Consider the following 18525-nt stretch of genomic DNA (forward strand, 5'->3'; position numbering starts at 1 on the left):
GATGAAGAACTTTGCCGCTCTGGGTTCTGATCGGCCGCCCATCACTGCTTCCTCTACTGGACCGGGCCGATCCAGAACGCTGTTCCTGCGACAAACTGAGGCAGCCATCTTGGATTGCTGGCTGCTATGGTGATGGCCGCCCTCGATTGGACCAATCAGAGCCTGCAGACGGAACGTGATGGAATATTTGTGGGGTTGACCTTTGACCCCAGCCAGGTCGTTTCTGAAGGTTTATGGAAATAAAACCCAACATTGATTTAGAAGTTCTTATTTATTAATATCATCAGGAGAAAATTATTTTTATCATCTTAATCAAATCAGGATGAAAAATTATCAATTTATTCAGATTCATTTGTGACTCGGGGAAACGGCGCCACCTGCTGGTCAAACATGGAAAACACAGAGCTTCAGGCCCCCTACAGGTTTAAACTGGAAGGGTCAGAACCGGGCCGAAACCGGGTCAGAACCCCGACCACAACATGAGCTTCAGAGGAAATGTGTCAGAATACTTCTGATCCGTATCAGACGAGCTTCTACACTTCCTGGGTTCCAAAACCAGAACCCACTCTAGAACCAGAACCAGGTCCAGAGCGCAGGTCAGCGCCGCAGCCTCAGGAAGAAGGCGTGGCGGCACTCGCTGCTGTCCACTGGGTAATATTTGTCGTAGAAGTCCAGGATGTATTCCTCGGCCTTGAAGCCGAACTTCTGGTACAGCAGCATGGCCGGGTTGCTGGCCGACACGTGGAGCGTCACGTCCTTCCCCATGCACGTCTGAAACACACGGGTCGCACACGTCTGACACACACACACACACACACCTGTCCCGGCAGTGTGTGGGCGTCGCCGGACTCACCTGGATCAGGTGGTAGATCATGAAGGTGCCGATGCCGGCGCGCCGCCACTCCGGGTGAACCAGCAGGAAGGAGATGTACGCCTCGCTGTACTTCACGTCCGGAACCATGAACCCGAAGCCCACCACCACCTTCCTGTAGAGCGCCACCACGCTGAAGTCCGGGTACTGCAGGCACTCGGACAGGTCCACACCTGGAGGGACACGCATGAGGTCAGAGGCCTCCGCCGCCTCAGCAGCGGCAGGTGGGGGCGGGGCTACCTGGCCAGAAGCTGTCGTGGCACATGGCGTTGACCGAGGGGATGTGGTTGGGCCGGACGTAGCAGTAGTCGATGGGACTGTCGGGTTCTGGGGTCCAGTCCGGATCCGTCCTGTGAGGAAACGCCCGGATCTCAGCCAGTAGGCGGAGCTTCAGGGGGCGGGACTCAAAGTCCCTCCTGAGGAAGAGACAGACAGGTGAAGAAGAGACAGAGGGACACCAGGACCAGAACCAGGACCAGAACCAGAACAGAGTGTTCCTCGTAGGAGGAGAAGTTTGCACTTCAAAGGCCTGACCACTAGGGGGCCCCCCACAAAAATGTATTTTTTAATACCAAAAGGCCTTTTTGTCACCAATCCAGTAAATGCTATAGTTGATTTTACTTGTTTCTAGCAGTGAGAGTTAAATGTTCTCCCTCCCAGACCAGAAAGCCAGCGTCTATATTTAGTGACCCCCGTTTCTACGTGAAATGGTTTGTTCCTGCTGAGCGCCGGACGGTGACGGTGTTTAGCAGTCAGTAGAGAAAGAGATAATAACCAGAAAACCAGGTTTACAAAAGAACAGCGGGAAGAAAGGGAGTCAATTTGTAACCCTGTTTTTCTTCAAGAGGTCGGTGGCTATCGACCGGTTAGTAGTCTGTAGCTAAGCTAACTAAGCTGTTAGCCTCTAATTGGCCAGGATTTAATCAGTGAAGGACAAATATTAATTTCAAATATATTTAACTTGTTGGTTTTACCACTTAACAGCAGATGAGTCTGAGTCAGCAGCAGCCCCCCAAACCAGCCTGACTCCTACCTGTGAAAAAGGTGAGGACATGCTAGGCTAGTTAGCTCCTGGTGAGTCAGGATGCGCTGGGCCCAGATAGCTGGCTAACAGTTTGGGTTTCCAGGTTTGCTCTGGTTTTGTCCAGTTTTCATTACTTTGAGATGAATATGTTCAAATGTTTGTGAAGTTACAATGTGATGTTAGTTACCAATCTGTCTTTGTTTTTTATATTTCAAGAATATCGGAGGAATTATTTGATATGAATCTTTGCAGTGGAGAACTCGGCCCCGGGCAGACTCAGACTGCTGCATGTGTGAACGGCGGCCGGTTCCGGACCTGATGAAGGGCTTCAGGATCCGGGCCGTGTACGGACTCTTGATGTTCTGGTCCAGACCGCCCTCGGCTCCCATCAGGCGGTGCCAGAAAGACACGGAGCGCTGCCGGACGCCCGGCCGGCTGGACGCACTGGTCTGCAGGGAGAGAGATGGGTCAGAGCCGGTCGGACCCAGCGGAGGTTCTGACCCGCCACTAGGAGGTTCTGACCTGGAAGCGGTCCAGAATCCGCTGCTCCTGGCTGTTGGTGCAGTACTTCCCCTTAACCCCGCCCACAGGCCGTGGCTCCGCCTCCTGTGTGGCGTAGATCCCTCCCACCAGGCTGAGCGCGGCGCTGACGGCGCGGTCGATGTCCAGCAGGGGGAGCCCTCTCTGACGCTTGGCGTGGCGGACCAGCAGCTTCCTGCGGAGGCGCTTGGCATGTGGTGTGACGGCGAGCGCCAGTGGGCAGCCGTCCAGCCGCCGCAGCAGCAGCCGCTCGTCGTACAGGCTGAGGGCGGAGACGACGGGCCGCGGCGTGGCGCCGTCCAGTTTGTCCTGAAGGTTCATTCGGCGACGTTCCGCCACCCGCCTCTCAGGGGGCGGCGCCTCTCCGCAGCCCGCAGGCTGCTCAAAGCGCTCTTCGCGGGCGTCATCTTCCTCACTCTCAGCTTCCCGCTTGATGAGAGTCTGCGGGGGGCGGAGCTTCTTCCGGCCGGAGTGGCTGGCCCTGGGCGGGGGTAGGTACTCCATCCCCGGGTCGATCATGCCCTCTGTCTCCAGCTCCTCGTCATCTGTGGGTGGAGCCGGCAGTCAGGAAGTGACGTCTGCGCTGACATCGGCGGCGGGCATACTCACCGTGGAACAGCGCCTGCGGCGGCATGGCGTCGGGTATCAGGTCGGCCTCTGACAGCAGGCTGGGTGTGGCCGAGTGGGAGGCCGGAGTCCCCGGCCCGGAAAAGTCCGGTGACGGCGAGGGCGAGGGGCTGGTGAGTGGCGTCCGGTCCGACGAGCTCAGCGACGAAAAGTCGACGACCTCGCCCCGCTCCAGCACCAGGTCCAGGCGGCGAGCGCCACTGCGGCTCGCGCCCACCTTGACGGGCGTGGAGGCGCTGCGGTCGGCGTAGCCTCCACCCGCCGCCTCCTTCTGGGCGCGCCGGATGTCTTTGGCCTCCTGCGTGCGGCTGCGCTTCTCCTTCAGCTGCATGGCGTTCTCCACCGGGTTCCTGGCGCTGCGCTTCCGCAGGCCTTCCACCGTGATGATGGGGTCCAGGGGCGGCCGGGTCGCTGCGGCGGAACCACAGGTCAGGGGGCGAGGCTCACTCGGCCGGTCGCCGGCACGCCTCTGCCGCTCACCTTTGGTCTTGGTGCCGGACTTGTCACCGTCTGGCCTCAGGGTGGGGGGGCGGTTCTGGACCAGCTTCCACCAACCCGGCTCGCCGAACTCCTGCGCTCCGGACCGGAAGAAGGCGGGGCTTCCGACGGACAGGCAGCCGGCCACCGTGCTCCACCAGGTGGACGTCTTCTTCCTGCCGACATCAGAGCAGCAGCATCATCCGGCCGCCCACCCCGGCTGGGGTACAGGAACTGCACCATATATGGACAGAGCCGCTTCCTGCAGCCAGGTCCGGGAGGGAAGCTCACCTGTTCCCCAGCAGGAAGTTCCAATGTCGACCAATGAAGGCGCAGATGTCCTCCTTCCACCTGAAGTAGCCCTGCCGCCCCGTTCCCTCCAGAGACAGGTTGTACATGGCCAGCATCACCACCTGCGCACGCGAAGCCGTTTCAACCTACAGGACAGGTGTGCAGCTGCTGAGGGGGCGGGGCCTTACCTGCTGCCAGGTGAGCCTCAGCCTCTCGAAGCTCTCCTTGCCGTCCTCAGAACAGTCGCAGCACAGAAACTTGAAGAAGTTGTCTCCCTTCAGGTAACTGGGCTGGTCGCCGTGGAGCTGACCTGGAACCACAACCGGGTCAGGATGCTAGCCTGCTAGCAGCAAAGCTAACTGGTGGCTTAGCACCTTTGCCAATATCTAACATTTTTAGTGCTCTTAGCTCTAAGTTTGTCTGTTTGGATAAATTCTGAAGCAATAATTTCCAGGATGGTTTGACCTTTTAATTCTCCAAGTAGCGTGACATTAATATTCATGCTCTTATTTTGAAGGGTTACTTTTTCCCTCCCAATATCTTTATTTAACAGCAGAATAAGTCAGACAGCAGAGCTCTGATTGGCTCACCTGCAGGGACCCACTTGTGGCAGCGGTCGCAGTAGAAGGACATGTCCTCACAGGCCCAGCCACTGTCCACGTCCTCGCCCAGGTCGCTGGTCAGCGAGTCTCCGCTCTGGTCATGTGACAGGTCCTCCTGGTCCTCCGACTCCACAATCAGCAGCGTCTCTCCCTCCACCTCCCCCTCCTCCAGCCCCTCCGTCGCGCCGCCGCCGTCCATCGCCTGGAAGAGAGACACCTGGACGGGTCATGTCACCAGCCGCTGGTTTGGACTCCAAACCGGGTCAGGACTTCCTCAGAATGACCCGCCACGGTGAGAGTCTTTTTGAGGTGTGCCTACCTGGCTCAGGTGTCCTGTGGGCGGAGCCTGGCCTCCTGGCCCCGCCTCTCCTCCTCCAGCTGCCGGGTCAGAACCTTCTGCTCCTCCAGCAGGTTCTGCTGCTTCCGCTGCAGCCGGTCCAGATCCCGCAGGACGCCCTCACGCAGACGCTGCACAGAACCGGGACCGGATCAGAACCAGGATCGGATTAGAACCAGAACTGGTTAGAGTTTGATTGACGGGGAGAACCGGACTACCACAAGAGTTTTGACCTTTGACCTGTAGAGGTAAAGCTCTGGGGTTCAGCTGGTCCCTCTGACCTCTGGCTGGGAAGTTTTCCTGCTGGCAACCATCTTTCTCTCTAGGTGAGGATGATGAAGTGGACCGAAACCAGCTCTTTTTCCCGGGTCACCGGCAATTCGCTCATTAAACCACAGAACCACCCGAACCCTGAGGGTTCTATCGGAACCAGATCGGTTCTGGACTTTACCTCTACAGGTCTGTGTCCGGAGGAGTCTGGATAGACTCGGTTCCGCGACCTGGTCGATCTCTCCGGTTGCGGTCCGCTTACCTCCCGGTCCCAGGCCTGCTTGAGGTGGACCCCGGCCACCGAGCTGACAGTCAGAACCACAGAAATCGTCAGAACCACCTTGGAGGCCGTAGACATGCCTCTGAGTCGATGGACTTAGCACGAAGCTAAGAGACGCTGCTCCGCTACTTCCGCCTTCTCTTCTTCTTCTGCGGAGTTGAAGTGGAGTGACCCCTGCCGGTGGAGCGGGGTCATTACTGTTTCCAGCCAACATCACCGAGACTCGGAACTCGCTGATTATTATTGTTTTTAATCTTTTTAAAAAAAATAAATAAACAAAGGGTTGACAAACAACATCAATATAATAAACACAGAACATGCAAAACAATAATGCCAGTGTGGTATTTAGCAAAAATAATAGATAGAAATGTCAAAAAACTGTGTTAACGTGAACTCCCTTTGCTGTGGAGCAAAGCACCAAATCAATAATATCTACATGTCCAAGTTTGATTGACGTGTAATTATTCTACGGCGGCGGAACGTATGCATGACGTAGGCTTTGCCGTCCAGCGTTGTCCGCATGCGCGAAATTTCCTTATGTAAACAATAACATGCAGAGGTTCTACTTTCGTTAAAATGATTATGATTAGGTCAGCGCCTCACCAGCTATGAATCTCACCGCACGTCACTGGTTCAATCCCACTTTGTGAGCCACTAGGTACCGAGACCACAACCCGACTACGGGTCCAGACAGAGAGACGGAGCGGTTTGGATCAGCTGCTTTATTGATCATGGAACATAAACAGGACAAAGGTTCACTGTACATCCGGAGAGCAACGTAAAAATAAATATTCACAGCAATAAATAAAGCCTGACATGAAGCGCCGTGTTCGCCTCAGTCGGTGTAGTCCAACGCTATTTACACTCATCATCATCATCATCATCATCATCATCATCATCATCATCATCATCATCATCATCATCATCATCATCATCATCATCATCACGTGTCACTTCCTGCAGCAACGCTTAAAAATCTAAGGAAAGCAGAAAGTGTGGCGTTTAAAAACCTTCCAGCTTCTTCTTCTGTAACACAGTCCGGTATCAAACACTTCAATCAGCAAGATACAAAAATATCACACAGCCGGTCCACCTGCGGTCCAGATCAGAACCAGAACCCAACGAGCCGGATTATCTGCATCCCGCTAGACCCAGAAGAGTCCGGAGAGTCCTGGAGGTTCTGACCCGGATCCTCTACAGGTTCTACTTCCTGTGTTACAATCGAGGCCGAGGAGACGCAGCGACACGACACAGAGGCGGCAGGTTCTCCAGCGTGCAGCCGCCGCCAGGAGGGGGCGCTGCAGCTTTCATAGTCCAGCTCAGTGTCTGACACACACACACACACACACACACCCTAAAACAAACAGATGTAAACATGAACTCAGGAAAAACAAACACCTGAAACTTCCCGTCGCAGGCGGTTTCCCGTTACCATGGAAACCACCATTGGCGCTCAACAGTAAAACCTCAACATGGGCATCATAGTCTGAACGGACCGGTTCTGGTCCGAAATGAAAACTGGGAATGAAGCCACAACACAACTGGACCAGGTCTGGTTCCGACTGGGCCGGCACCAACCAGGTTAGAAGAACCAGTAGTGAAGCTGTGGTTCTGTTCAGATCCGGATGATGCTGGACCAGGCTGGTCCGTTTCAAACACAGGTTTCAAACTCCAGTCCATGAACCTCCAGTCCAAAACCGGAATGAAACGGCTTCATTACCTGGACCTGTGTGGATCCGTTCTCCAGAACCAGGACCTGGACCTGGACCCAGAGCCTTAACAATCTAAGTATTCTATCCAGGTGCAGCAGAGGAATATCTGAACGTTGCAGGATAGCCTCCAGGACAACCTCCAGTCCTGGAGGGATTGGAGGTTGACAGCCCTGGTTTAAAGGGACGGTACCACATATCTGTTTTTACGGCCAGTCAGGGACTGCGTCTCCTTGAGTTATGAAAAGGTTTAATGCGTCTAAAATGACTAAAGAACTTTGACTTTGCAGTTGAACGTTTTGAAATTGGGACTCTGTCTCTTTAAGAAGCTCCTGCTCTTCCTGACAAGTTGCTCCTCCACTAAGACTTTAATGATGTTTTTCTTAAACATGAACGAAAGAGTCCAGGCGACACTCCAGGGATGTTTTTGATGTGGGAATGACAATAACATGATATTCTAAGTAATAATGCAGCTGATTCTCAGGATCCAAGAGAATTAAGGTTAAGTGGATCAAACAGGAGCTTTTAGCAGAAAAGTTAGTTTCAGGAATACCAGCCAGTAGGGGGCGGCCCAGAGCCTCGCTGCAACATAAACCTTCTGGCCCATCTGGATCGCTGAAACGGAACAGTTTGGTGTGGAACAACTACTGCCATCTAGTGGTCAGATTGGAGATAGCAGCCATTTGAATACCTGTGCCAGGTAGTAATGAGCTCACCTGTCTGACAGGGAACAACCCAGTCCAGCATCACTGGGATCCACTGGGATCGTCCCGATCCTCAGGATCCATCACTAATCCATCATCAGAACTACCCGGGACCAGAGTAACCGGAACCGGTTCTGTTACCTGGAGACGGTGCTGGACAGTACGAAATGAATGCCGGAGAGCAATCAAATATACACACACACGCACATACACACACGCACACGCACACACACACAGAGTTCACAAAAGACACAACAAAACGTTTCCCTTGAGAGTCCAAACAGCTTCAGGCATCGGACCGGACGAAAAGCGCTGCTCTTCCGTGTCTCCGGACATCCGAGCTCTCTGCTGCCGGAAGAGTCGGAGAGTCTTGAAGGAGTCGAAGCGCTACGCTACCGACACCAACGTCCCATTCCCTTATTCACAATTTAAGGTAGTCCAGGTGAGATAATCGGGGAGGAGAGGATCTGGACGGACAAGCTGCTGACAAACAAAGGAATCTGGGTGAGTTTGTTCCTGTGATGACTGATGTCGCCCCTAGGTGGCGACGTCACGACATGCAGCGAGAAGCTCTGCGGGTCGACAGCAAACCAAAAGGATGTGCAGAACAGACATTGGAGTTTTGGGAACAGAAGGAAAGTGGGGCCGTTCTGCGTTAGCGAAGCTTCTACGGCTACGGGATCGGAAGGTTGGAGAGTTCAGCGGTCCGACCCGTTCGTTCTTCTGACGGAACAGGAATCGATGGGGATCAAGACACGAGTGCGAACAAACGGAAACCAGCCCAGGCACAAGTTGGACCCCACCCTCACCCGGATAACGGACAACAGTTTTGGCATTGTGGGTATGTACAGTGACTTCCTGTGGAGGGCTGGATGGTGGCGATCCGGCGCCGGCGTCAAAGGTCAGGGTCGAGTCTTCAGGCTGAGGGGGGCGGGGCTAACCCAGCCACACTACCGTTTGAGTGCGAACGGTGAATCTCCAGTTAGCCTTATTGGTAGCTGTGGTGTGGCTAGTTCCGCCCCTTCCTCTAGCTCCGCCTCCAGCTACTGGTGGACCTCGTTGGCGATCAGACTGTCCTCCCCCGACTGGAAATCCGCCTCGTTGATGCTGTTCCCTCCGTTCAGCATTTCCTCGTCCTGCGACGAGCCTCTGTCCTCCTCACTGCTGGCGCCGCCCGGCTCGTCCGAGTTTGGGTCCTGCAGCACCTGGGCGATGTACATCTGCTGCTGCGGCGCCACCTGCTGCTGGACACACAGAACCACAAGTGGGTCAAAGCCAGACCCGAACAGTTCGTGTCCCGTTGGAGTACCGAGGTCTGGTCAAAACCTGGCAGGAGGACTCACCTGAGACTTGTTGGTTGGAGAGGACGAAGAGCGAGCCGGTCGTCCGTTCTTCACGGCGTCCACGTCACTCTCCTTTGTGTCGATCTGAAACAGAAACGCTGGGCAGTGAGACGACCAACCGACCAATCAGCGGCCTGCCTCTCACCTGAAGCCAGAACTCACCTTGTAGTTGTGGGCACTCAGGTACTTGAAGTGTCCAAAGCAGACATGGGACAGACAGACCACGATGGTGACCACAAGAACCACCAGCGTGAACATGGAGGTGGGCGTATCAAAGCCTGGCGGGATGGAGAACAGTTAGAATGAGACCACAGAACCAGTCCTGGTACCAGAACTCACACCTAGTCTCTAAGGTAAGCTGCAGGTATCCAGAAGCAGAGCTGCTCACTTGTGCGGACAGTGGAGAAGAAGAGCAGCCAGAAGAGGCAGAGGATGGGCGCGGCCACCACCTGAGTCACTGCAGCTGAGTGGATCTTCTTGTCCAGCTTGGAGGGCAGGTAGGCGTAGTACATGTTGTACCTGTCCACCAGGTGTTTCAGCAGCATGTACATGAGACCTGGAGGAACAGCAGAGTTGAGTTACCTGCTCAGGTAGCTACCTGCTGATGGAAGTGCTGCGTACTAACCAAAGGGGACTATGATGGGGCAGGTGATGCTGTAGGCCATCACCACCGTGAAGACGTTCATCATCCATGCGTATGCAGCGCCGAACTGGAACTCGTAGGCTTGGTGCTGCAGAGACAGAGCTGCAGTCAGAAAGGACACTTCTAGGACCAGGTGTCCAGCACCGTCTCCGCCCTCCTACCCTCTTCACGTTGCGGCGGTCGGCGGCGGAGCGAGCCAGGCACAGGCGGATCATGTACATGAGCAGACCGGGGATCCTCAGCAGGTCCATGGCGTTCCCGATGAAGGCCGAGGCGATGACGTAGTTGACGAAGAACGCTCCGTTATCCGGTAAGAAGACGCACCTGAAGACAAAATCCTTTCTCATTGGCTGATCAGAAGGATGAAAACACAAACCCGACCAGATGCCTTAAAGCTCACTTCCTTTTCTGAACGTCTGTTTGTGCTTCTGTTGAAATCCTGTCTGCTTGACGTAACTTTGGTTCTTCCACGTTGTCCTTGGCTTTGACTGAATCTCAGATGCTCACAGTTGTAGTCTTGGTACTTCCTGAATCCTGATTGTGTTTATTTACTAATTTAGGTCAAGACTCTGTTTGGATCTCCAAGTCTTTGTCTCGGTGGGGATGACTCTGAGTTTTGGTGTTTAAGTCAGGAGAAATCCTGGTTCTGGTGAAAGCCTCTCTGATTTTCTTCATACCTCATTAAGTTTGGTTTTCAGCTGAATGCACTCTAATTGTTCTGACTTCATTTAGTCTCATCCTCTGTAATTGAGGCGCCAGGCTTTGACTTGTTCCCAAGTCGTTGGGGCAGTGACTCGATCGCCGTCTTTAAAAGTTGACCCGATTCTTCATCTTGGTCAAGATGAATTTGGGTCTTGGTGTCAATTTTAATTCACTTCTGGTTTCAGCTCAGGTTGTAACTCAGACTGTATTCGCCCCCTAAAGGGAGCGAAACTGAACTGAAACTTTATCAGTTCTTCCCTGCAGTTTGTGGCAAAGTAGTGAGCAGTTTACAAATGGAGACAAAGTGACTTACTCAAATCTGACTTTAGCGTCATCCAGGAACTTCTTATCGAACAGCCAGCGAAAGAAAACATCCAGACTGTAAAGAGAGAAAGGATTCAGTGACAGCAGAGCAGACAGGCGCTGCGGCGCCGCTACAGGTGCAGGCGTCCCACCTGCTGAGTCCAAGAGACGGCAGCAGCAGAACCATGAAGATCAGGAAGGTGTAACATTTGTGCATGGTGGTCCTGTTTTCTCCAGACCTGCAGGAACAGACAGAGGAACCGGTCAATACCCGCCAGGGTTCTGGTTTCACTCGCCGCTCCAATCACCGGAACACCGGAGCCCGATCTGGACCGAGGCGGGCCTCAGCAACCCGACCCCTGGTTGATGCCAGAGATGAGAGGAAGCAGCGGTACCTGGTCCAGTGAGCTTCAAAGAAGGCAGAGTAATAGACGATGGTGGGCAGCAGAGCAGAAAAGGCCCAGAGCAGCAAGGTGGGGAAGAACTGAGTGATTATGGGGTTCTGTCCAGAAGAAAACACAGAGTCAGAACCAGAACCAGAGCCAGAACCAGAGCAGAACAAAGCTGACCCAAAGAGTTGCTCAGAGGACCACAAACACAGGACGGTTCTGCTTACATTCAGATACTCCACAGGTTTGGTGACGTTGAACTTGTCCATGGTGGAGATGATGATGGCCGGTGTCGTGAGGAAGAAGAGCAAGATGAAGAGGATGCAGTTGATGATGAAGCAGCGGATCCACCAGGAGATCCCGCCCAGCGACAGGTGCTCCCTGCAGGAAGGAACCGCAACAAGTCAGCAGGCCACACAGCCACGGGTTAGTTTTACAGGCAGAGTCTGTGGGTTTATCCTGTGGGCGGAGCCTGTGGGCGGAGCCTGTGTGTTCAGTTTGTGGGCGGAGCTTGTGTGTTCAGTTTGTGGGCGGAGCTTGTGTGTTCAGTTTGTGGGCGGAGCCTGTGTGTTCAGTCTGTGGGCGGAGCCTGTGTGTTCAGTCTGTGGGAGGAGCCTGTGTGTTCAGTCTGTGGGCGGAGCCTGTGTGTTCAGTTTGTGGGCGGAGCTTGTGTGTTCAGTTTGTGGGCGGAGCCTGTGTGTTCAGTCTGTGGGCGGAGCCTGTGTGTTCAGTCTGTGGGCGGAGCCTGTGTGTTCAGTCTGTGGGCGGAGCCTGTGTGTTCAGTCTGTGGGCGGAGCCTGTGTGTTCAGTCTGTGGGCGGAGCCTGTGTGTTCAGTCTGTGGGCGGAGCCTGTGTGTTCAGTCTGTGGGCGGAGCCTGTCTGTTAAGTTTGTGGGCGGAGCTTGTGTGTTCAGTCTGTGGGAGGAGCCTGTGTGTTCAGTCTGTGGGCGGAGCCTGTGTGTTCAGTTTGTGGGCGGAGCCTGTGTGTTCAGTCTGTGGGCGGAGCCTGTGTGTTCAGTTTGTGGGCGGAGCTTGTGTGTTCAGTTTGTGGGCGGAGCCTGTGTGTTCAGTCTGTGGGCGGAGCCTGTGTGTTCAGTTTGTGGGCGGAGCCTGTGTGTTCAGTTTGTGGGCGGAGCCTGTGTGTTCAGTTTGTGGGAGGAGTCTGGGTACCTACCAGCGGACGTTCTGCGGGTCCGGAGCGTACGTCACACTCCAGTTGTGAACATGCAAAACTTCGCTGAACTGAGAGGAACACGGTTCCTGACGACAACGACAACCCTGAACCTGACAGGCGTTGAAGTCCTTCAGGATGCTGTGGAGGAAAGGGGCGGAGTCAGAAGCATGAATGGCCAACGACAGGAAGAAAGATATTTGATGTGAGGAATAGAAGTAATGTAAGTGATGAAATTAATGAAATCGTGTTCATCGGTATCTTGGATGTAAAATCTGAGCTGTGGTTTTGGTTCGGCTGCTCACATGGCGGTCATGGTCTCGTTCTGGAAGGTGACGAAGGCCATGCCCAGCGGCTTGGTGTGGACCTTCTCCTTCTCCTTCCTGTACTCCTCCTTCAGCTTGGCCTCCCTCTTGGTGTAGTAGCTCACAGCCTCCTCCTGTAGGGAACCAGACACATTAACGGCCCGGTTCTGATCCAGCAGCTGCTGACGAACGAGGGACCGGACGGGCAGAGGTCACCTCCTCGCAGCCGGCGATGGCGCAGCAGCACAGGTGTCCGCAGGGTTTGGGGTTGATCATGGTGGGAACGTGCTCCTTAGCCATCAGGTCGGTGAAGAACTTCTTACTGCGCTCCGTCTTCTTCCTGCAACCACACCCATAAAACGTCCTGAACGCTGCGGCAGCAGGCCCGATGACACGGAACCGACCCGGACTCACCTCTCAGCGCTCAGCGCCATCAGTTTGGCCACATTGTAACAGATCCGAGCCTCCAGAACCACACAGTTGTCATAGGCCTGCCTGCAGAGCAGCATGGAGGGAAGGTTAGGACAGCTGCAGCGGGTTAGGGTTAGAGGTTAGGGTTAGGGTTTTAGGTTACGCTAAAACTCACTCAAAGTGCTGCTTGATCTGACTCTCGTCAGCATACTTGGAGATGCCGTTTATGAATAAAGTGCGTTTCACCTGCAAGACACAACTCTGGGATTACTGGCCACTCCAGCACAAACCCAGTAGACGTTGTCAGAACCAGGTGGATCAGAAGGATCTCCTACCAGATCATCCTCCTTGTAGTGCATCTTAGATGTGTGTCTCCTCATGCTGTAGACCGTCAGCAGAAGGTACATGAAGGCAAAGGTCGTATGGAGCCACAGCAGCTTGGTCCTGGAAACAAGAGCTGGTTCAGTTTCTGTTGGGCTGATGCTGCGTTCTGCACGCTGCGCTGCAGCTGTCACCTTTCACTTTCAGTATTGTTCCTCTGTGGCAAATCTTTATGCTGAGCTAGCAGTTTCCTGTCCTTGTAAACGAGGCAAAAATTTTCTTCCAATTCCAGTATCCATGCTAAGCTAGGCTAACATTTAGCCTGTGTTTTAGGTCTTTATGCTAAGCTAGGCTAAATCAATTCAAAACCTAATACTTCATTTGTGGCATGCGGTCAAACGTCTTGATGAAAACATGCAAACAGATGGTGTGTGTTGCCTGGAAGCAGACTGAGCGCCGTCACTCACTCTGACTTCAGGTTGGCGATTGTGGTGCGTCCGAAGCTGTAGGCGTTGTTCTCTGGAACAGACATGATAAAACGAGTCACGAGTCCAGCAGGTGAAACCTTCACTGACACCGTTTCAGACGAAAAGCTGGAGGTCTAAATCTAAAGATCGTCAGGGAGAATTCACCAGAACCAGACTCGGGTCACACCACTCAGTACAGCATCTACAGACTGGATGGGACCGAGTCCAGGTCCAGCTACGACCACCAGCTACATCACGTCTAGAGCGGCTGCAGCCGCCGCCTTTACCTTCTTTGGAAGGAGGTCCAGGAGCTCCCTGGCTTAGCAAAGCATCTGCACTGATAATTCTGACTAAAACCAACCAGAAACAAACGGAGAGCGTCACGAAGGGAATCCTGCAGACCGCAGTCCGTCCAGAGTCTGCAGCTTTGGGCCTCTGAGCCTCCGCCGCAGCGCTTACCCAGCAGGTCACCGGAGAAGTTCACCGGCAGGACGATGCCCACGGAGAGGACGCCGACGACGACCAGCAGGCCGATGATGTGGCGCTGGAAGGACAGGTAGTGCACGGCGTCCTCGCCGCACTTCTCACGGATCTCCTCGTCCCTGAAGCATCGAGGAAGGAGACAGATCTCAGGCCCTCAGATCAGACATTTCCAAAGCAAAGAGAAGCTGGCGGATTGTCGAGAGCCAGACTCACTTTATTCTGAAGATGGCCGTGAGCCAGGAACAGAAGCCCTGCAGGAGAAACCAGATGGATCAGAACCAAACCCCAGAGCACATCATTTATTTTGTTGTACAGAAGAACAACATTTTATTTCAGGGCATTTCCATCGAGCAGCGTCTGTATTTCCAGGCACAGCCCAGCGGCCATGTTGCCTCCAGCTCATTGTAATACTAAATATATCAAATATCACTTAAATTAATAGCATTTCTTTAAATGCTACCAATTTAAAAGCTCCGCCTCCAGGAAGTCATCTCAACATGGCTCCTCTACTAACCCTTTAACTGCTAGCACACTGAGGGAGGAGCTGCGCCTGGAAGGCGGGGCTAGATCCACCCGGGCATTTTGCAGCTGTTGCCATGGAGATTACAGGATTTCTCAAACATGAAAGAATCAAAGCAGCAGGATCTTTGACTTGATTATCAGAATACTGTAACATCTGAAGGATCTACATACCTGGTTGCTCAGGCCTCCAGTTGTTTCTACAGTTTTAGGTAAAGTTATTAAGCCTCTGAATGCTTTTACAGCTTCTGCCTTCATAAGGATCTGTCCTTCCACTGGACGAGTCCCGGCTGCCTCCAAACGCCCACCAGAAGCCCAACTTACGCCGCAGTGTTCTTGCTAAAAACTACCGTTTTTACCAAAAGTTTTAGAGAAGATTGTTTTTACTCTGGTCTTTTCTAACAGATGGTGATGAATCTAAATGTGGACACAGAAACGGCCTTGCTGAGTCTTTATTGATCTCCTAACGGCTGATCCAGGGACGCCGCGGTTGGATTGAGGCGCAGCGCCCCCTCCCAGCAGTCCAGAGGGACTGCAGCTCTGTGTTGGTCTGCAGGGTCCAGACTCGGATTGGTTCTCATTGAAAAAGAAGTTTTTCTCTTCATATTGATCTCTGATCCTCTGTGGCAGCACCTCAAGGTTCAGACCATTTATTTCATATTTGCTGCCTCTTGGATATATTTTTAAGAAATTGAATATCTCTGTTCACTGTTTGCCGATGATGTGCAGATATACAACAGATGGCTTAACAGCAGTTATCCAATGGATGAAGTCACGTTGTTCTGTCTGGACATCAGTAAACCTGATCAAATTCTTGGCTCTCTTGCTCCTTTTGTCGTTCTGTTAGAAATCTCTTTGTCTTGAATCGGATCAGCAGGTGAGCTCTGTCTCCTAGCAAAGCTTCATCACTGCATGTTTATATCAAAATATGGACCGATCTTCTCTACAGCGACTTTTAACTGGAACCCGGAAACCAGAGCGCAGAACTCCAGTATCGGCTCCTCTGTCAGTTTCTTATCGGATTGATTTAAAATCTTTTTATTGGTTTTTAAAGCTTTCCGTGGCCTAGTTCCAGCTTCAAATAGGAAACTGCTCTTAACTATTTCCAGAACCTTTTGCTGCTCTGCTCCGGATGTGTGGAGCGATTGGCCCTCCAGAAAACTTTTTTATTCTTTAGCTGTTGGCCTGACATGGTAATTTACTAGTTTCATTTGTGTTTTTATCTGCAGGTTTATGAAAACAGTAAAGCACTTTGCTGCCGTGGATATTTGTTTTTAAGATCAAAAAGTTAAATTTTACATGACACTTCAGAATTTTCTGTTGTAATTTATGAAAAACAAATATTGTAAAACTACTTTTACATGAGTTTCTAATTAATTAATTAATCTACTTAACTATATCTGATGCTAAGCTAAGCTTGTTTTTAACAGTATTATGCTAAGCTAGGCTAACAGGGTTTATACAGGAATCCCAAAGTTGAATTTACGTTTTTTACTACGTCTACAATATTTTTACTACAAACACAAGTGGGTGGATATTTAGGCGAATCTCTTCCTGTGATCTAGTCAGTAAAGGTCTATAAATCATCTCTGTCCTGCTGCTCTGCAGTGGGAGGTTTGACTGACCGACCCACCGGGTCGGGTCTCCAAACTTGTAGTTACCAATAGTGACCCCACCGTTACCAACTCACAGACTTTCTTTCTACATTTAGCAACATTTCAGTCAAAAATATGGCACTGGCTGAAATCTAAATGGACAGATCAAACTTTTTCTAGCTTGATAATCTGTGAGAATCTGCGGTCGGCTCACTGACCCATGTTAGACGACGACTCATGGAAACTTTATCCCACTAACTTGAAGGTCTAACTGTGACTTTAACTTGACCAAAACCTCACATGTTAGAAACAGGAAGTATTTTTAGTGCTTATCCTGACTCCATAAGACATTAGGATATTTGTTTTTAAAGAATATCAGTAAATGCAATGATATTCCAATTTCACAAGCTGCTGTTTTATTCTCAGAATATTAGCTTGCTGCTAATCGCCACCACTAGAACAACTCCATGACCAGGTTCAAGGTGTCATATTTCACAGGTCAGTGAACAGACCGACACACCGACTCTGTCAGATCATGGTCACAATGAGAGCAGCTGTTTAAACCAACCAGAGTTCAGATGATGGTTAGAATCCCAAATAAACATCCAGCCTGAATCATGGAACTGCTGAGGACTCAATCTGCTGCCCTTTGTGTGGGAAACCTTTGCTGGTTTTATGGTGACGGATCCTCATGCATATAGTGGAGCTGCTTGTTGCCATGGCAACCAGTCTGCGCGTAGCTATCCGACACGGAAAGTGAGGGAGGAGGAGATCCGGGTGGTTTGAGTTGTTCTTTGATGGTTTTTCTGAGTTATTCTCCCTTTGCTGTGGCGCACTGCTCTAAATTAAGGTTTCATTTCGTTACCGGAACCGTTCTACCGGCTACGGAGGGCAGGAGGAAGAATCGTCTTTTTACCGTCGCGAAATTTCTGGAGGTAAACAACAACATGAAACGTGTCTAAATGGTGTCGGATAATAATGAATGACAAACTAGTACGTAAAAGCTTTACCACTTTTCCTACATTTGAATGTTAACTTCTGAGTTTGTTCACACTGCAGTGTGTTAGTGATGCTTTGGTGTTATTTAACTGACTTTAGCTGCTGCGGCTCTGACCGCTGCCTGTCTGCAGCTCCCCACGCGCCGCTGGTCAAACTTTAGCTCATAACTGAGCTTGAGTTTGCAGATGCATCGCTTCATTTAGCACCAAAAAACCAAACAGGGCTCTGCTCCACTATGGAGCCCCAACCCGCGCAGGAATCCGCTGCTGATGGATGCTGGACGCTCCGCTCGGTCTGATTTATCTCCGTCAAGTCGTTCCAGGTCAAATTTAGATTTTTTCCTGGATCCAGTGGCGCAAAAGGTGGCTATGCAGTGTGTGCAACGCATAGGGGCGCTGCACCAGAGGGGGCGCAAAAACGATGTGGGGAATTCTTTCCTAGTCAGCATTTTATGTACTTAACAGCTGTTTGTGTATGAAATGATCAATAACAGAGGAATACCACTGATTAGGCTCCCCTCCCCTCACATACAGGTAGTTTGGGCAGCGGCCCTTCGAGGACGGGCTGAGGCGCGTTTTTTTTTTTCTTTTAAATTTGTCGTAATGCCTCGACAACAGGGAGAGAAAGATGGCAGCAGAAAAAACTCCGGGGCACAAAACAGAAAACGGAAGAGGGGGAAGGATAAAGATGTTAGAGAGACGAAGAAAATCTTTTCAAAGTGGTTGAAAGACAGAAGGTAAGTAATGTCAGTGTATCAAGAAGAGAGATGTAAATATTCAGGTTAGCTTAAGCTAGGCTACTATGACAGCTGGTTGTTGTTCAATACCGGACGCGATTTATTCCGTATTGCTATAAATGTCTGATAGACTCACCGATCACACATCAACAATAATGTTAAAATAATGACCAAAACAAAACACGGGAAATATTAGGGTCAGCTAAATTGTCGTTGCGGGACCTAAATAGGACCCCATGAACTGACGCTGTTGTCATGGTTACCTAGAGACGGACACTACGCAGCCGCAGTGAGCTGCTATCAACCAGTGTCTTTTTAAAATGTCCAGCCAATAAAACACCGTCCTTAAAGTAAAACCTCTGACAGAAATACAGACGGTAGTGGGAAGACAAGGCTAAACAATCACA

The 18525-nt window shown here is 51.7% G+C and overlaps 5 protein-coding genes across 19 annotated transcripts in view; 2 read left to right on the forward strand and 3 right to left on the reverse strand.

The window, feature by feature from the left end:
- The window catches only part of dzank1 (double zinc ribbon and ankyrin repeat domains 1), a 28394-nt gene extending 28134 nt beyond the window's left edge, over nucleotides 1–260 (forward strand). For all 8 annotated transcript variants that reach the window (XM_044113014.1, XM_044113018.1, XM_044113015.1 and 5 more), the window contains exon 16: nucleotides 1–260. In XM_044113014.1, coding sequence (XP_043968949.1) covers nucleotides 1–30 — 30 coding nt within the window. In that variant the 3' untranslated portion in view covers nucleotides 31–260.
- Nucleotides 253–4631, reverse strand: kat14 (lysine acetyltransferase 14). 2 transcript variants are annotated; one of them, XM_044112995.1, is made up of 10 exons: nucleotides 4421–4631; nucleotides 4019–4140; nucleotides 3831–3952; nucleotides 3543–3715; nucleotides 3045–3473; nucleotides 2418–2980; nucleotides 2211–2344; nucleotides 1112–1287; nucleotides 854–1044; nucleotides 253–771 (listed from the first exon to the last, which is right to left on the reverse strand). In XM_044112995.1, the coding sequence occupies exons 1-10, from the start codon at nucleotides 4629–4631 to the stop codon at nucleotides 598–600; spliced, it is 2295 nt and encodes a 764-aa protein (XP_043968930.1). In that variant the 3' UTR covers nucleotides 253–597. The 2 variants fall into 2 exon arrangements, with proteins under 2 accessions (XP_043968930.1, XP_043968929.1); XM_044112994.1 differs by having other exon boundaries at nucleotides 3045–3715.
- The window catches only part of LOC122828925 (CSC1-like protein 2), a 24018-nt gene continuing 6286 nt past the window's right edge, over nucleotides 794–18525 (reverse strand). For 3 of the 7 annotated variants that reach the window (XM_044112989.1, XM_044112991.1, XM_044112988.1), the window contains 19 exons: nucleotides 14483–14520; nucleotides 14246–14388; nucleotides 13787–13838; nucleotides 13334–13442; nucleotides 13174–13244; nucleotides 13002–13082; nucleotides 12804–12927; nucleotides 12588–12721; nucleotides 12286–12423; nucleotides 11340–11493; nucleotides 11119–11225; nucleotides 10876–10962; nucleotides 10734–10799; nucleotides 9880–10042; nucleotides 9701–9806; nucleotides 9464–9631; nucleotides 9238–9353; nucleotides 9076–9159; nucleotides 6027–8976 (listed from right to left, as the gene is read on the reverse strand). In XM_044112989.1, the coding sequence (XP_043968924.1) occupies nucleotides 8776–8976; nucleotides 9076–9159; nucleotides 9238–9353; nucleotides 9464–9631; nucleotides 9701–9806; nucleotides 9880–10042; nucleotides 10734–10799; nucleotides 10876–10962; nucleotides 11119–11225; nucleotides 11340–11493; nucleotides 12286–12423; nucleotides 12588–12721; nucleotides 12804–12927; nucleotides 13002–13082; nucleotides 13174–13244; nucleotides 13334–13442; nucleotides 13787–13838; nucleotides 14246–14388; nucleotides 14483–14520 (2142 nt within the window). In that variant the 3' untranslated portion in view covers nucleotides 6027–8775. Of the gene's footprint in view, nucleotides 819–6026; nucleotides 8977–9075; nucleotides 9160–9237; nucleotides 9354–9463; nucleotides 9632–9700; nucleotides 9807–9879; nucleotides 10043–10733; nucleotides 10800–10875; nucleotides 10963–11118; nucleotides 11226–11339; nucleotides 11494–12285; nucleotides 12424–12587; nucleotides 12722–12803; nucleotides 12928–13001; nucleotides 13083–13173; nucleotides 13245–13333; nucleotides 13443–13786; nucleotides 13839–14245; nucleotides 14389–14482; nucleotides 14521–18525 lie in introns of those variants that run through there. The other 4 variants (XM_044112990.1, XM_044112992.1, XR_006370290.1 and 1 more) reach the window with 3 other exon arrangements.
- On the reverse strand, nucleotides 4541–5490 carry LOC122828975 (protein PET117 homolog, mitochondrial). The gene is made up of 3 exons (XM_044113098.1): nucleotides 5302–5490; nucleotides 4752–4900; nucleotides 4541–4649 (listed from the first exon to the last, which is right to left on the reverse strand). Exons 1-2 carry the CDS (start codon nucleotides 5395–5397, stop codon nucleotides 4757–4759), a joined length of 240 nt encoding a protein of 79 aa, XP_043969033.1. The 5' UTR covers nucleotides 5398–5490; the 3' UTR covers nucleotides 4541–4649; nucleotides 4752–4756.
- Nucleotides 17011–18525, forward strand: part of LOC122828959 (3-oxo-5-alpha-steroid 4-dehydrogenase 2-like) — a 12159-nt gene continuing 10644 nt past the window's right edge. Inside the window, exon 1 of the mRNA XM_044113068.1 lies at nucleotides 17011–17318. The gene's annotated coding sequence lies outside the window, so the exon portion shown is untranslated. The remainder of the gene's footprint in view (nucleotides 17319–18525) is intronic.

The sequence above is a fragment of the Gambusia affinis genome, linkage group LG04 (genome assembly GCF_019740435.1).
Source record: "Gambusia affinis linkage group LG04, SWU_Gaff_1.0, whole genome shotgun sequence".
Classification (NCBI taxonomy): domain Eukaryota; kingdom Metazoa; phylum Chordata; class Actinopteri; order Cyprinodontiformes; family Poeciliidae; genus Gambusia; species Gambusia affinis.